Source organism: Malurus melanocephalus, unplaced genomic scaffold, assembly GCF_030028575.1.
Source record: "Malurus melanocephalus ecotype Western Australia unplaced genomic scaffold, MMel_1.1 scaffold_203, whole genome shotgun sequence".
Classification (NCBI taxonomy): Eukaryota; Metazoa; Chordata; class Aves; order Passeriformes; family Maluridae; genus Malurus; species Malurus melanocephalus.
The window spans coordinates 1,238,676-1,256,176 of NW_026623435.1; the positions used below are offsets into that span (position 1 = coordinate 1,238,676).

General features: G+C 37.4%; 1 protein-coding gene across 3 annotated transcripts in view; it reads right to left on the reverse strand.

Moving 5' to 3' along the window:
- Positions 1-17,501, reverse strand: part of SMOC2 (SPARC related modular calcium binding 2) — a 136,718-nt gene that overhangs the window by 17,444 nt on the left and 101,773 nt on the right. For all 3 annotated transcript variants that reach the window (XM_057373632.1, XM_057373633.1, XM_057373631.1), the window contains one exon: positions 17,095-17,177. In XM_057373632.1, coding sequence (XP_057229615.1) covers positions 17,095-17,177 — 83 coding nt within the window. The remainder of the gene's footprint in view (positions 1-17,094; positions 17,178-17,501) is intronic.

Consider the following 17,501-nt stretch of genomic DNA (forward strand, 5'->3'; position numbering starts at 1 on the left):
GTAAGGAAAGTGAAAGCAGGAGAAAACCATGGAAATTAGAGAGAACCACTTAGAAAATCAAGCGAGAGAAGAGAGACATGGAAACCAGTGAAGAAAAAAGCTGCTTCAAATTTCAAGCTTCACAGCCTGTGCTCTGACAGATGCCTCCAACAGCACTGACAGAATATTAATCTTCCTCCCCCATTCTCCTCCAAACAAAACTGTGGTTCACTGAGATAGCTCTGGTGTTCACATGAACTGTCTTCTGGTGGTTTTGTTTTCTCTGCTTCTGCCAAAGCCATGTGGATAACACAGCTAAATCTCTGCATCTTTAGTGGCCCCTCTGTCTGAGGCGTTTTGTATCTTTCTATTTCTCCTGGCGCTCTCAGTATGTGACCACGAAGTAGCCCTTTCTCAGCCTGGCCAGGAAACAACAAATCCATCATGTGGAAGTAGTCAAAAGTGAATTTATATTTTTTATATTTTACTCTGGTGAAAAACGAGCTTTTTAATGTTTTTTGTTTTTTGTTTTTTGGTTGTTTTTTAAGAGCAAAACACCCTATTCCTACTTGGCCAAATAGCTTGCCGATGAGGGCACGCAGCTGAGGTGGAGGAGACTGAGGTTCAACTCCCTGATCCAAACCAGACAGAGCAGGGAGTTGAAACCTGGCTTGCTGTTATCCCAGTGGAATACCCTTATCTCTGACACTAGAGAGCTAGGTTCAATTCCCTGCTCTGTCTGGTTTGGATCAAGGATTTGAACCTAGGTTCTTTCCTCTTGAGCTGAGTACTCTCATCATCAAGCTATTGTGAGTCCATAGAAGGGGTCCTTTTGCTGTGAGCAAACCCTCAGAACAAAGAGAATGTCAGAAACCATTCCTATTGCTATGTTATAACATTTTCCTCAGAAGAATAACAACAGCATAAGAACTAGACACCATGTTGTTTAAATCTAATCCTGCATGGCATAAAGAAATGCAACCAGCATCTTCCAAAAAGCCCAGCAAGTGTGTCAGCAGACTCCTCTCACTAGATCAAATGAACTAATGAGTTTAAAGAAATGAAAGGGCTTCAGTGCTTTGTCAGATAAAGGTCCCTGCAATTTACAGTCTGAAGAGCTGAATTCCCAGTAAAAAGTGTTTTTGCCTTGCATGTTTTGGTCTTGAGGCTTTTTTCCTCACCAAACAGAGTTATGGGAAAGGTTGTTTAAGCAGCACTCTATCATTCTGCCATTCTATAAACCACTGCTTTTTTGTTGGGTTTTTTTTTTTTTTTTCAGCTAATACAAAAGAGATGCCTGTTGTTTGATATAGCAACTCATTAAGTCTGTTGGATTACATTTTCCAACTTTAAATCGATTTGATTTAAAACTGAACATTTAAGCTTCTTTGTTACTAATATAAGTGTTTCAGTTAGAAGACATAAAAAGGGTAGAAAATACAGCTTCCAGTGGGCTACAGTTGAATTCAGAGAACAGCAGAAAAAATAAAGCAGCTGGAGGGAATTAAACATTCAGATGTCATGGCAAGGAGTGGGAAAAAGAAGGAATAATTTATAGGAGCAACAAAAAGCATAGGGTACTTCAGTGGTTGTACCTCAACCTGACAACTTATTTCCAGTCACAACACATAACAACACCCTAATTTCTGTCACTTTTTCCACTTGCATGAGAAAGTTTTAATTCAATTTTCTAAATTTTTAATAGAAAGGCAACTTGGGATTTGCACACAGTACCTTCAGAAACACCACCAAACTTTATAACTGGACTTAATAAAGCAGAATTTATTTGATCTATGAATTTCATGGATATTTAAAGATAAAAACATCTACCGAGACAAGGGGAACATTTGGGAGTTCCMAATCCAAATTTTACAGTAATTTTTTAGTGAACTTTAGTTAATCTGTTTTCTGGGGTTTTTTCCTGCATGAAAAGGATCACTTTTCATGTCTCAAACATTTGAGAGATTCCATTACCGTCGCGGATATGTTTGGAAATGTTTACCAGGAAACAATGAAAAAGAATATAAATGCTTAGCTGTCAAAGTACATTTTAAGAATAAATTGCTCTTCTTTTATGACAGGCATTTATCTGTTGACTCTACTGAAAATGTAATGAGTATAGAATATCCTTACTTTATCTGTCCTGTAGTACAGTGTTCTGCTTTCTCTGTAAACAGAGATAAATCTCTACGAAGAAAACTTGGGYTTGGGGAATTAATCTTTTGCTGTCAAAGTACAAATTCTCATTTTGTTACAAGAAAATCAACCCAATTAATTCCTACCTGTCTCCAAACCACAAATGTTACTAAGGAAAAGTGCTGAAGCTAAACATGTGAGAGAGAAAACAAATCTGTGAGAGGAAACTTGACTGTGCACATGGCATGAATCCATACTTTAATATAAAATTAATTTGTAAAGAAATACTTTTTTTTAAAAAAATGCATTCTTTCCTCAATGTTAGGACTGAAAACAGGCCAACCTATCAGTTCCATCTAAGACGTAAGGCATACAAGGTACCCTTCTCTTTCTGCACAGTTGAACATTCACAGTTCTGAAACTCATTGTAGAAAAAGGAAAAACTTCAGCATCAAGACATTCACTGTGCCTCACAATGARCTCACCTTTCTATCACCTATATCATTACAGCTAGAGTTAGGTCCAGTGGGTCTAATCTGGCTTTTTTTCCACCCCCTCTCCAGACAACCACATTTGATTTTGAATGAGGAGTCCAGATTTAATAGACTCATTCAGGTAGCAGTTTTATGATAAGAATGTATGCCTCTCCTTTCATATTAAAGCAGAGTTTTCTGAAGTTTTCTGCCCTGTTTCCCAGGGCAGCTTTYCTTGGGTGGATTGCAAAGAATCAGAGCAGTTTATATCTGTTCATATTCCTCCTTGCCTTCCACATGAGGGGAAGGTGGACTATCAAGTGAAGCCTGTCTGCAAGATGCCCCACAGCCCGCTACAAACGAGAGTGAGCAACCACAAAGCATTCACCCAAACGATTAGCAAGGCCTCCAAGCTTAAATTTCAAGCAGCTAAGGAATTTGACAAAACAAGGTTTCACTGTAGACTAAACCATACAGTTTTCACTCTCCCAGAAGAATTCTGCTTTCCCAAATAACCCTAGTTTAAACAAGCCACCTGCCCATGTCAGGAAAATTAATGAACTTCAAAAGTAAAAACAACTCAGGATGAAGAGCAAGCCCTGTTTTTCTAAACATCAGAAATGCCAGCACCACAGCAGTGTGCCTTCTTTCCTACCAAGCCATATAGGCAACTCTAAATTAAAGCCTGATTCCTGGACCTTACATGTCCAGCCACTGCACTGCATATTAATATTTTTYCTTGATTCAGAGCCTAAGTTTGCAATAATATTGTGTGATGCATGCCTGGAACCATGAGAACTGTGTACCCTGTTAATACAGGGGCCAAAATACCTGTTTTAAGAAATTAATTTTTTGTAGGAACTTCAAGTAAGTGATTTGTTTTGCAATCCCTACTGGATTAAACTTTTCCCATTGACAATTGCACCTAGTGAACAAAATGCTAYGTATTAATCCTGGACAGCTCATAGAATTAATGAAATGGACTTGTAAACATGAGACACAGATGTTGTGGCTTTGTTGGACTTCATTCTTTTAATCAAGAAGGAGGAATAAGGGAAGAAGAAACACGGCAGACAAAGGATGAAATTATCATTGTGACAAAGAAAGCAGACAGTTGAAAGAGAAAACATGATTTCAAACAGCTTAACCAATTGGCATTTTAGTGTTTGCAAAAAAAGTAATAAACTTAGCCCAGACTGCAAAAGGGAAAAGCATTTAAGTTTCACGGAAAAATTAGCTAAACTTCAAGGAAGTCAGAGGACAAAATACTTTTATATAGAAGAGACTAGTTTCCTTTGATTCAGTAGGAACCAGACTAAGCTCACTCAAAGAATCATATTTCCTTTCAAAACTTGACATTAGGATTGTATATCTAATATTAATTATTTTTATCCATGACTTTCAAGTTGATATGGTAATGTCAATGACACCTAGAGCATGAACTCCCTGTAGGTGCTCTTTGTGACGTTTAGAGGATCCCAACCTCTACAGCCCAGCTGGTGCCCTAATTATGCTGAACTATGGTTTGCACAAAGCCTATAGGAAAATTTGGATCCAGCTGAACTGTTAAGGAGTAAGGGAGATATTTACCAAGAGTTCCTAATTAACTAAGTGTCCTGGCTTGCCAGTTGTAAAAAAACAAACTTGTGYTGTATAAAGAAACCAGTCTTTTGATAAATATACAGCAAAAGATGAATCAATCACATTTTCTCAGAAGAAATTTTCCTGTTTTTCTAGAACAAAAGATGCTAAGATACATTTTAAGGGCTGCAAAATTTTATTTTCTTTCCTGCTTAAGTGTATTCCTGTTTTTTAATAGGTCTGCATGAAAAATCTGCAAGGTAAGTGTGCAGAGCAGAGACAAAGGGTTGAAAAATGCGGCCATTTCTAGTGCTATACATGGTAACCTACCACTCAGTAGGTTTAAGACACAGAAATCATTGATAAATGAGAGTGTGGATATTCTCAAGGAGTCACACTGTATGTGCAGTGAACCAACATTGCCTGAGGCTGTTGAGCTCACCGACAGCACTGAGTAACTCATCGCCCTTGGAGGAATGTGTCACAGAAGCAGCTCTAGGCGAAAAATGCAGGCACATAACATGTGCCTACAGGAAAAGTGGGCTGCTCAGAGCAGTTCATCCCACTTCCGGTAGGGAAACAGTTCAAAACGCCTGCTGAGTCTCACTGACAGGAAAATATAAAAAGAGCTCATTCATCACATTTCACTCCCAGCCCAGACTCATGGGCTTGCCCGTGCAAGCTGGCCTCTGCCATGTGTGCAAGGAGCTGAGTCTCAACGCATCTGGGCGCAGTGGTGCACACGGATGGTGTCAGCCCAGCTTCATGTCCTGCACGCCCACCAGAGTCTGAGGTTTGAGCTGTCTTGCTCCACAGCAGGAAAGCGGTGGCAGAAGAATGAATCGCCATTCAAATGTTTGGAGAAAAGAGGACGTGACATCCTCACTGCAGGTCCCAGCATCCCTCCCTTGGATGTCAGTATTCATGAGAGATACCTGGACTGAAATACTGACACTGCTTGAAACCTTTTAACAACACTTTCTGCTCAATCTCACACTTATTTCTTCCCTTCTGTGAAATAAAAAGCAATAAAAATACTAATACCAGGGTTCTYTTCATTGAGGTCTTTGTAGGGATTAGCAGGTATCCTGTCCTAGTTATTGATTTCCTTCATATCATTTTAAAACCTAACAGAACTCATTGCAGTGAGACTATTTTCTGTTCAAAACAATGAATTAGAAGCAGAATAAGAATGACAGTTTTAGAGATTAAATAAAATAAAACTGTTCTTGAGACAAGTAACTGCCAAGCATGCAATTGCAAAGCTACTTTCAGGAAGTTATCTATATAATCATCTGGGTCATATCAACTATTGAAAATACTGGCATAATACGGATTCACTTTCTTTAGTTCTAAATACAATACACATCAAATTTAAAATTTCTCAGAAAAATCACTGTTTTCTTATATTTGTATAGCACAGTCAACTTGGGTGAGGGTATGTAAAACTGTTATTTCTTTCTCTAAGGTACATCACAGCAATTATGACAAACMGCAGTGATAGGATACCACTCACAGAATGGGTTTGGTTCATTTCAAAGCATAAGAAAATGACTGAGAATATATATAGGATATATTTGTAAGTAGAACCTGTTTATGATCCTTTCCTAGGAGTGTGAGTTGAGATGCATCAGAGGATCTCTGTGTGTACATGTGAATGTTAGCATAAATACAGATTTATATTTAAGGCTATGTTAGCTATCATGTAAGCACTTCTAATCTACCTCAGTCAGAAACACATTATTCCTGTATGATGAAATTACCAGTACACATCACCCCAAACAAGCACTAGTAGAAACTATACTTCAGTGCACCTTCCTAAAGCCTGTACAAGTATATGTTATTTGGGGAAGAAAGAATCCAAAATTCTCTTGTATAAGTATTTTAGAGACTTTAAGAACATTTTATTAAGAATATTTTTGTATCCTTCCAGCTCTTTCTTTGACAGCACAAATTCAGCTATACCGTTCTCAGAGAGAGACAAAAATTGTAACTAATAAAATCTTTTTCTAAGTAACTTCAAATTAACTTTCTGCATTCAAAGCCTAAAGGACTTTAAAATTTTCAATGGTAGAAATATGTGCTAAATATCTTAATGGAAAACCAGGAATCTTTAATTTTCAGTAGTTCAGTGGTTCAGAGATATTGCTTTGTGACCATTTAAATATTTCTTCTCTGAACTGAAATTATGATATTGAAACTTCCAGCATACATGAAAGAGTTACTCCTTTTAGTCACTGATGATTATATTTAGATGCACACATGTGCACATAGGTCCACAATTAACGGAGTTCTTTTTGATGCCTTCCTGCTTGTTGAAAATGAGAGAGACGCAGCAATAATAGAAAGTGAGATTGTAGAATCAAATGTCAAATGCAATTTTTGTGTTAAATCCATATTTATCCATAGTTGTCTATTCACCACCATTTAGTATATAAAATACAGCTAACTACATAGTTGAATATGCCAGTCAACAGCTATTCTTAGATTCTGCTTTTCTCCTCAGTGAGTCAGCTACATTTTTCAAACTCCAGGTTTATTTTCTGGTAACAAATCTGCTCAGCTCTGGTAGATATTGTCTGTTATAAATGTGGCTGGCTACAAAGCCCAGGAATTTGCTTATCAGTACTTTTCCCATTACAAAGTTCACAGCACAGAAGGCTCTGTTGTGATTAAGAAGCCATAAAAAAGCTGATGAATATTCACTCTGCTCCTCAAATGAATTGGATTCAATGACCTTTGCTTTGCATTTAACTGTGCTCCAAAGCTAATTGCAAGTTGAATCGCTATCAGCAAATCTGGATTATGTACTCAAAGAACCCAAACTGCAGACTTGTAAGGATGCATTCTGTAACTCTCCAGTTAGGGAACAGGAGTAATACCCTGGGACTGAAAAACCCTGACTTTGCACTGGTTCTGAGTGCTTGTGCCTCATTTAAAAATCAGAGACTACAGTGCAGAGAGAATATCAAGGGTTATGAAACAACCTAAACCTTTGTCCTACAGACACTTATGCCTGGACTTARTTTTACAACCACATGTAAAAGTTTCTTTGATTTTAATGGAATAATCACAAGAAGAATGAGAGCAAGTGTTTTCAGGATCAGGGTTCAGCAGGTCATGAATTGTACTTTAGGAATAGTTACAATGAGTTGCTTATGGATGACTTACAGAGAAAAAGGCTTTACCAGAAAACGTTTCTAGATAGCAAACAAATTCAAGAACTTCACAAATGTAAAGGGCAAAACTTGTGACTAATTCAGTTCCCAAAATCATTAATGGATTTTTGCCATATGCTAACAWCAGGAAACTATGAACAGTAGCACTCCCGTTGAGCTATAGAGAAGCAAACTTCTGAACCTTGTGAAGCATTCTGAATCCTTTGAAAAATTCTCAGATGTTTGTATGGGGTCATTTAATTTCTCTCTTGAGGGGTCTCAGTTGTGGAGGCCTATAAACTGTACTTAACCAAGGAATAACACCATCCGTTTAAAAACTCTGAGATAATCTGATATAAACTGTCATCCTTGTGAACAAGRGTATTTATTCTACACCTCTTCACTGAGCCCAGAGAAATGAATTCTCTGCAATCTAAATACCTGATGTGAAGAAAGTCCTGGAGAAAAACCAGCTGGCTTAAGCTCAGCCAGTGTGAAATGGAGGTGACACATGCTGGCAGACTGAAGCACTTTGAGGAATTGGCAGGAACTTTCACTGCCTCTCCAGCTGATGGCATCTGTCCACCCATTGTCCGAGTGGCTTTGCAATCAGCTAGACTGCGAATTTTCCAGGCATCATCTTTTTATTCTGGGTTTGCACAGTGCCCAGAACACTKGGATTCCAGGCTGTGCAACTGTAAACTCCTGTGATACAAACAATTAACGATACAAAGCACAGAGTCTTCCCAAGCCAGAGCTGGTTGCAGGTTCTCCATGTTAACAGTAGCAGGCATGACATCCTCTATCTATGCCTGCACCAAGATTGCAGCACTTCCTTACCAAGACACAGCAGGTGAGTTAATCATGTCTTTGATCTTATATGATGAGGAGGACCAAACCTGGCATTACCCTTAAGCCTCAGTCAGAAATTATGTTCAATAATGATATTTTACTTTGTAAAATAAAGTCAACCTTGGTGAGCTGTGCAACACTGACTTTGCCTCTTCACCTGCTGATCAATTCCACTATGCTCAGATAAGCTATGCTGGTATTTAGAAAACATGAGCATTGAATGGACTCTGATTGTCATTTAGAAAACATGAGCATTGAATGGACTCTGATTGTTAGACAGCCTATTCCTAAAAAAAAAAAAACTGAACAAAGCAATCTCTTTGTTGCAGCAGGCTGAATATATTGCATGGCAGTGCATACGAGACTATCTATCTCAGTGGTTTTAAAAAAAAGGGTGTTATTCCTTGTTTGAATACAACTTCTCGGCCTCCACAACTGAGAGCCCTTGAGGGGGACATTTTTTACCCTTTTGCAGAAGTTTGAATAAAAATACTTTCTTCAGAAAAATATACTTACTTAACTGATGTGAGATAAGTGTCAACAATTTTGACTACATCTTGYTCATTTTCCTTGAAAAATAAACTAGACTTACTACTTGACACTTTCAGTCATTACTCAGCTGAGTAATGACTGATGTTTTTACTGTATTACTCATTAAGCTACGCAAAATGCTAGGAAGTGGGAAGTCGTGCACTGGCCTAATTTTTCTCAAGCTGTAGTCTCATTAGTCTGCATTTTAAAAAGTCACTGTTTGATGAAAAAACAAAATTTCTAAGGTGGTTTATTGTAAGTATCACATATTTTCAAAATTGCTGGGAACTGAAAATCCCACTGAACTCACTATTAATGACGAGCTCATTTTATTTGAAAACTGGAACACTTCTCCAAGTGAGTAAACACAAGGAATAAATGCTTAACCATTGTTGTTCCCTCTAGAAAATAGAGCTGCAGATATGCATTCAATCTGAAATGAAAATATTTCTTTTTTCCCTGTCCAGAGATTAAACATGAGAGCTGTTTCTGCCACATAATCAAGGAGAACTTGTATCCAAGTATGAAAACACAGCGAAACAAGACATCCATTTTGAAGGGAACAGTGTTACAAATCCATGGCACCTTTTTTTCCAATGTATTCTATCAGATTATAAAGGAGAAGCCCCATACCATTGAGGTATGTGCCCTTGAGGAAACAGTGTCTTATTATGTGACTCCCACTCACTGTCATGATAAGGTTCAGGTGTAATTTTTCATTATGATTACAGCCCGGGCACACTAAAACGTTTTTGCCTTTTCTGTTCATTTAATATGAGTTTTTCCTGACAGCTTTCAGATTGCAAGATGATAATGGTTGCAGGCATTCTGGCAAAAACACTGAGGTTATGCTGTATCAATCTTCCCCTCTTGTTTGTTTTTTTTCTACTGCTTACCCAAGAGCTACAGTTCAGTTGCCCCATGTTATTATGAGATGTCTCTCCTATGTCTTCACTATACCAGAGATGATTGTTTCAAGATTTTTAAAGGCATTTCCTGAAGTCTTTAGTTTTAAGAATACAGCTACAAAGTTTGTCCAATGAGGTAAATTGCTTCATCCCTTTTAGGTTCCAGTGTGATCAAAGTTTCACTCTGTTTATTGTAGAAATTTATACTGGACACAGACAATACCTCTGTATCTACAGTCATGTACCTGGAGCTGTTTTAAAAGGGTCTGTAGTATTTTCACTGTAAACTTTAGATTTTTTTTAAAAAGACAGTAAGTATCTTGACTTTCTTAATACTCACACRTGTTTTCTACAGACCTCTTGTTAAAAGAAACAAAGCTATTTAACRTACTGCTTTGCACTTTCTTTTGGATTTCTTTACTGGGCTTATCTCTCCATTGAAACAGTTCACATAAATTAATTTCCTTTTTTGTCTTTTTGCTATTAGAAAAAAACAGGAGAGTGAATATAATATTGTAGATTAAATGTACAGCTGGTGTGAGACAGCCTCCTGGGAAACCAGCCAGATACAGGAGAACATTCTCCCTTCTAGGCATGCACTCCTGGAGGTGTTCCACTGCTCACACTGACAGCAGGACTCAATGGCACAGAACAGCACAGCAGGCAGGACTTCTGTCTTTAAACACGGGTCTGTTTGAAAAAGGAGGACAGCAACCAGTGAGGTGAGAAACAGAAATTATATTCTTTGGCATAGCCAGATGCTGAGAAGGAAACAAAGTCAGTGTTTATTAGTCCTAATACAGCCCCTTAAAATAAACACGCAGTTACAGGTTAATATGAACTAGAGCAATGAATGAAATGCTATTGATGAGCCAGGAGCATCACCTTTAATTAGCAAGCTTTTCTCTTTTGTTAGCTGTGAAACAACTGTGTCTTTCACTGGCACTTTACTAGTAGCACAATGGCTTTCACTGTAATTTTWATACACAAATTTGCACATTAAGTAGCTCTTAGGTTTTGTGCTTGAGATTATATTTTCAGATATTAATATTTTTTTTGTGGGTTGGTGGGAAGATTCATTTTGATAAGAAATTACTACAAATTGAGGCAAAATTAAAGCAATATGAAGAACTGTGGCCTGATCATTATTAATTAAATCAGGATGGAGAAATGAATAGAGGAGGGTGTGCAGAAAATAAATGTGATCCACACAGCCTTGAAAAATAACTTGCAAGAATTCCTCCCACTGGAGCAAAACTGCCCACTGGGAGACTAAAATATGCTCATGTAACCAGACAATGGAGTAATACCATTGAAGTTACTAAATTCAAAAGCCCAAGGAAACTGCTGTAGGTTTAAGACACAGTCCTCTTTGGAAGTTCAGCTGCTCTGAAACCATAGAAGTGGCCTCAGGGCTTGTGTTACCCACAGAGCTACGTGGTGGTGGGGATTGCTGCCTCTGCCTGTCCCACTCTCCCTGCCACCACAAGAGGAGGCAGCAACTGCTTTGGGAGGGGAAGCAGCCATTCCCCTTCCTACCCCAGTGCTACAGGACTGATGAGGAGCCTTCCTGGCCCTCCAGCACCCCTTCACACAGAATCAGAATCATCAAGGTTGAAACAGACCTTCAAAATCATCTTGTCCAGCCTAACACCAACCTAATCACCACAAAACAAAACACCAAGTTCCATGTCCAGACACCTCTTGAGCACTTCCAGAGACAGAGACTTCACCACCTTCCTGGACAACTTATTACAAAGCCTAACCACTGTTTCAGTGCAAACTCTTTTCTAGTACCTAATGTGGATCTCCCCAGACACAACTTCAGGCCTTTTCCTCTCATCCTTTCACTTGAGTCATGGTAGAAGAGACTGAACCCCTCCCGGCTACAAACTCTTTTTGGGTAGTTTTAAAGAGTCATGAGTTTCCCCCGTGCCTTCCTTTTCCAGGCCAAATGCCTGCAGCTCCCTCAGCTGCTCCTGGTAAGACTTGTGCTCCAGACCCRTCATCAGCTCTGTTACTCCCCTCTGAACACCCTCCAGAACCTCAATGTCTTTCTTCTTGTGAGGGGCCCAGAACAGGACACAGCACTCGATGCATTGTATCACCAGTGCCAAGTGCAGGGGGAAAATCACCTCTCTAGTCCTGCTGGACGTGCTGTTCTTGATACAGGCCAAGATATCAATGCTCCAGGCAGGTCCCCTCCAACAACTCACCACGCAGCTGTTCAGTTCTGCCATCATKGTCATGAAGATTCACACCAGATTGGAACCAGCATTTCCTTTATGTCACAGTAACTTTGTTAGGTAGTTCTGCCCCATACAGAGCCTTTTCACCAAATACCTCTTGGTARATAAAACAGCACAGAGCTCAGGGCCATGGTTACAGGCTCATTCAAAACAGCCAGCAATTTCACATGGTTGATTGACAACTTGGAGCTTTAAGATTCAATAGCAGAAAGGAGTGGTTTGTATATTAGCTCATGCAGCCAAAAAGCTGGTTACATCATAAAACATAATCCTTTTAAATCACAGCTCAGTGGAGACAGTTACATGCCAACTGACTTAACAATTTGAAGATCATGGGAAGGCAGGCATGTGTATATAATCTGCAATATGCCTTATCTACTACCTTAATAAACAAGGCAAGTTTTAGTCATTCAAGCATTTAAGAATGTGAAGTAAGATTAGTTTGGTGCTGGTACCAGACTACACTGAGGAAATGAAGGTCTCTGTGAAACTAGAGTAAAAGCTGGATGAGGTAAGGTAGTGGTGGTACCTCAGCATTTTAGCTGAGAAATACTCTGGTACCTTAGGAAATCTGAGGCAGTGATGGTTAAATGTGGAACTACTGCATAATGGAATGATCCTCAAAAGGAAAAGCAGTTAAGCCTCTATCACTTTGCTTTTTTTTTAAGATGCCTTTGAAGTGAGACACTTCTTAGAATGGCTGTTTGCTGTGGGTGTTACATCATCGTGGTTCAAGTGCTTCCAACTATTTCCCTTTAACTTTGGAAAAAAGATACTTTGCCAACAACCAAAAGTAAACTTGTACTTATCCACACATAATTCACCCATACCTTAAATCATGAGTTTTGCTCCACAAAACACAAACTGTTCAGGGTCAGTGTAGGATTATCACATCAGAAACACAATAGGAAGAAAATGGGCCAGTTAAAATATTTTTGTTTCTCTTAAGTAGAACAAAAATGAAATAAACAAATGAGTTAAACAGCTCTCATGCATGATCTCAGGAGAAAATATTAACTGTTTGAATGCCAAGGTTATGAATATCAATAGGTCAAAACAAAACCTGAGTCAGTAGGAAAAGATGCACTTAGAAAAAACTGTAGTTCATATTTAAAGAASACTTTTAAGAGATTTCTTTTTGTTTTGTTTTTAATTAAGTTGATTGACTATACAAGGGACCTGCATCAAGACATTTCAATTGAGGAGTAGTTTTAATTAGTAATAAAGTTCTAAACTTGACTTAAGCTGTATACCATCATGGTAGTACCACAGGGATTAGCAGAGCTTAGGTCCTGGATGGAAAACACTGGGTTTCAGATTTGGGTTGTAGGAGGAGGGTGCACAGTCTATACTCTTGTCCAAATAGAGAATTCAAAATCTGTCTCACAGAGGCTGTGCAAAACTAATTTGGATCCTTCTTGTGCCACCGAATAAACCCTAGACAACAAAAATTGAAACCTTTCAGATGCTTTTTAACTCAGTGCTATCAAAACCCCAAAATACTCATATTTTTATGAGAAATTGTCTACAATGAAAATTTGTAGTGATCAGCATCTGAAATGAGGGAAGGACAAAAAATAGGAGTGAAATGCTGATCTTACTTCACCAGTAGAAAGCTACAGTAACTTCCATACAATGGACGTTTTCTACTGAATTCCGGCTAGGTAAACCGAGATCAGCATCAAAGCAGGAAAAGAAAATATTCAACAGTGAAGAGCTCTGCTGTACAGAGAAAACAGAAAATAGAGACTTYCAGTACTTTCAGTAGGTTGACTTAAGTGCATCTGCACATTGACCCAAGTCAGTAGATTGTATTACTGTAACAGTTCATGAGGCACTGTCATTTCCAAACGATACTTTCCCCTAAGGAAGTATCACAGCTGTAGGAACTTTTTTTTTTAAAAAAAAAACCATATTGTTTTGAAGAAAAGAAGACATTTAAACMAAAATAAAATGTAAACAAAATTAGTGGTCTGACTTATTTGAAAAAAATCATAGCAACCCAGTGAAGTCTGAAAATCCAGCTTGACACTGTGTYCCTCACTGAAAACTGTGCCATTTCCTCATGTGTTTGGTTTTGGCAGGGTTTTTTTCCGGCACAAAAGATAAGGGTAGTTCTAATTAAAACTTATTTTGTGAGCAAAGTGACATTTCCCAGATTACTTTAAAAATTCTTCCACTTTTCAAATTTTGGGTAAGGTAAGAATACAAAAAATGTCAGGTTAGGTAAGAATACAAAAATCTCAAACCATGTAAAGGACTATCCAAAGTTTATCCAGCCCTCACACACAGCGGAGCCTAAAACAGAGACTTCTTCCTTTTAATGCATACTTTTTAAATCAGAAAAAGATTTGCCCAGGAGGCAAATTATCTGAGTAGTCTGGCACTGTCTCAGTATGCTATCATGTCTTGCTCTCCTACATACCAAAATCCCTTTCTTGCAAGTTGTTTGGAGCAGAGGCAAGACTGGCTTTATGAACAGGAAGCTTATCCATTGTGTCCAAGCTGGGGTGCATGTACCTCAAGGGAGGCACATGACAATCAAATGGAGTGCAGGAAGAAAATATTTTTTGTACTATTAACAGATTAAATTTTAAAAATTAATTCAGATTTATTTCCTCCTTTCTTAATTTTGATGTTTTACAGTGTACTTAAATCATTAGCACTGTGGTACACCTTTACAATTTATAAATAAATATATAACTATTGCAGATATGTGCTTAAAAACATTTTACTGATTATTAAAGAGTAGAGAATAYACATAATGCTTGAAAATACCTTCACCTATAGACTCAGCATGAAAAATTAGCTTCAGGAACTGATCATTCTTCAGCTTCAATGAATTTGACTCATGATTTTAGGAAAATACAAGGACATCTACACCAGGGGAACCAATACCTCACATCACACTATATTTTTAGCTTAACTAGCCTTCATGCTATACTTTTTTTAATGCTCTTGATCAACTTGTGTAGAAAACCAAATTTCTCTTTAACACAGCAGTAATCCAAAGTATGGAAAAAACTATTCAAGACCTTACAGAACATGTCAGTTCATCACAGAGTTATACATTTTACTGTATAATACAGAGAAGAACAAAAGGTAAAAAACAAATGTTTGAAAACACGGAGAGAAAAGTAAAAACCCTTATGTTTCTCCGTTATGTGACATTCTCTAGACTCCTTTTTCAGTTCATTTTTATTATCTCAGAATAACCAGTTTCTGAGAAGGATCATAACCACAAGTAACCTCAGAAAAATGCTTTGGCTTTAGAAAAAGGACCAGAAATCTAATGGGAAGAATTATTATTATATAACTTCCAGCCCAAACTAACAGATACAGGTGGCTTGGATCGTACTTGCAAACATAAGACTAGCCTTCAGTTTCAGATGCTTTACATTAGGTTACCTTACAATGTGAAGTCATATTCTCAGGGAGTTTTAAATCAGTGGAAATTGTGCTGTAGACTCCAAGGGACGCTTACCTTCCATAATTTTGCCTTAGCAAGATATTAGTTCTTGCCAAAAACTGCCTCTTGATTTATTTGCAAATTAGTGCTAAAAATATTTGGCTTAACATACAATAGGTTGAAATTTTCAGGTGGTATTTTCAGTGCAGCTGCAGAACTATGCCAATTTAATCTGCCTGAGGATCTACCAGTGGGGTTTGTCCCATTTAAGARCATTCATAGCAGTAAAGTAATTAATTTTAAAATCTTTCTGGTTTTACACGGCAGGCAGTAACAGTGGTTTCACCCAGGACTACTGGATTTTTGTGGCTATAATCAACAAATCAAGCAAATCCATCCTTTCAAAAATGTATTATTCCTTAAAAACAAGTATCAAATTAACCTACTTTTTTCTTTATTCAGTCCTGGCACCACTCAGCAATTATATGCTAAATTTAAATTTAGACAACACAGATACAAACATGCCTTTGCAAGACTGCTTACGACAGAGAAACCTAGAGTAATAGTGATTYATGGCTATTAAAATGTTGATTCATATTAGGTATTTGCACAAGTTTGTGTTACTTGTTAGAAACACATGTACATGATCATCTTTCAAGCTCTTTTTTTWAAAAAATTTGTCTTAATCAAATTAATTTTCCTTGTTGTCTTGYTTGTGTGACAAGAGAGAAATTTGCCACTTGAAGACCTGTGCATTTAGCATTACAGAGAAAGAAAGAAGAATAAACATCTTAACACATGATGCAAAAGGAAAGTAGCCTCTTCCCCCAGTTACTTCTATAATCATGTACTTATTCCATGCTGTTACAGAGTAGAAGGAAATTCTCCTAAATAACCTATAAATATTTCAGAAATTTGGTATTTGCCTTATTTTAAAATAATACAAGGCATTTAGATGTCAAAGATTAAGCAACCTAACATGAGAGAGAGAAATCCATGTTATACATATCAGTTATGGCAATTACAAGCTTTCATTGCTGTAGTGGTTTTTTGGACTAAAGTGCACATATTGCAAAATACCATAATATTTCTTTAAGTGGCTGAACTAGAATATTTTTCATGACATGAAAGATCTGCACATACTATTTACTTGATTCTGGTTCTTTGCAATGGCTGACAACGACTCATAATTTTCTCATAACATGCTAGATCTTAAGTCATTCAAGCATACTAAAAGGCCATTCCAAAAAATAAGCAAGTCTACTGACTTCTGTGTAGCTCAGCTATCTGTAGTATCTCTCACACGACTATAAAAAGTGTGAAAAAAATGGAACCTCTAATAAACCCCAACATTTTTCCTACAACAGAAAATAATGAGAAAAAGTAATATTCTGAGGTAAACGGACAAAGATACTCTTGGAGAAAAGTAAGAGGGATACATTTCTTAGGCTGATTTGAAAATGGAGGCCAATTTCCCATGGTTTTTGCTAGAACAAGGATTATGAAGTATAGGTTAAGTTATTCTGGATATATTCACTGATTTCCCTGATACGACAGCAGCAAAGAATAATTCCAGTGAGTAAATGTGACTCATTAAATTATTGACTAAAATGAGCTTTGCTTTCTCTGACAAGATCCCAAGACCCATATTGACATACACTGTTCCAAAGTCAAAGAATTCAGTCAGCGGCAAATCAATATAGTGATATCTAAAAGATACTCTGTTCTGATATAGTGTATRGAATTGCTTTCTAATTTAYTGCGATGAACAAAAAAAGCATTGGAATTCATAAACTTAAATTCATCATTTGCACTGACCTTGAAGCTGGCGTCCTTTGTACAAATCCTTTGTTTTTGTTGGGTGAGCTCTGGCACTATTATCACATTTAGGTTGTTCATACCTAAAAACAAACAGAGAGAATAAAATCAGATAAGGCTAATTTGATTAAAAATTAATTTATTTCAAATTTTGTTGTCCAAATAAAACTCATACCTTCTTGTATTCAGAGAACAAGCTCGTATTTTCATTCAGAAGACAATGTAAACTCATCTGCCTATTTTTCACTTACCCCAAAGAAACCACCCCATCTTTATCCTCCTGGAGTTGATACCAAACTAAAAAAAATATTCTGTCTTCTAAAGCCCATTCTACTGGGAGAAAAACTGAAGTATTGCTATAAACTAATACAAAATAAAAATTATTTTAAAAAATACAAAAAAAAAAA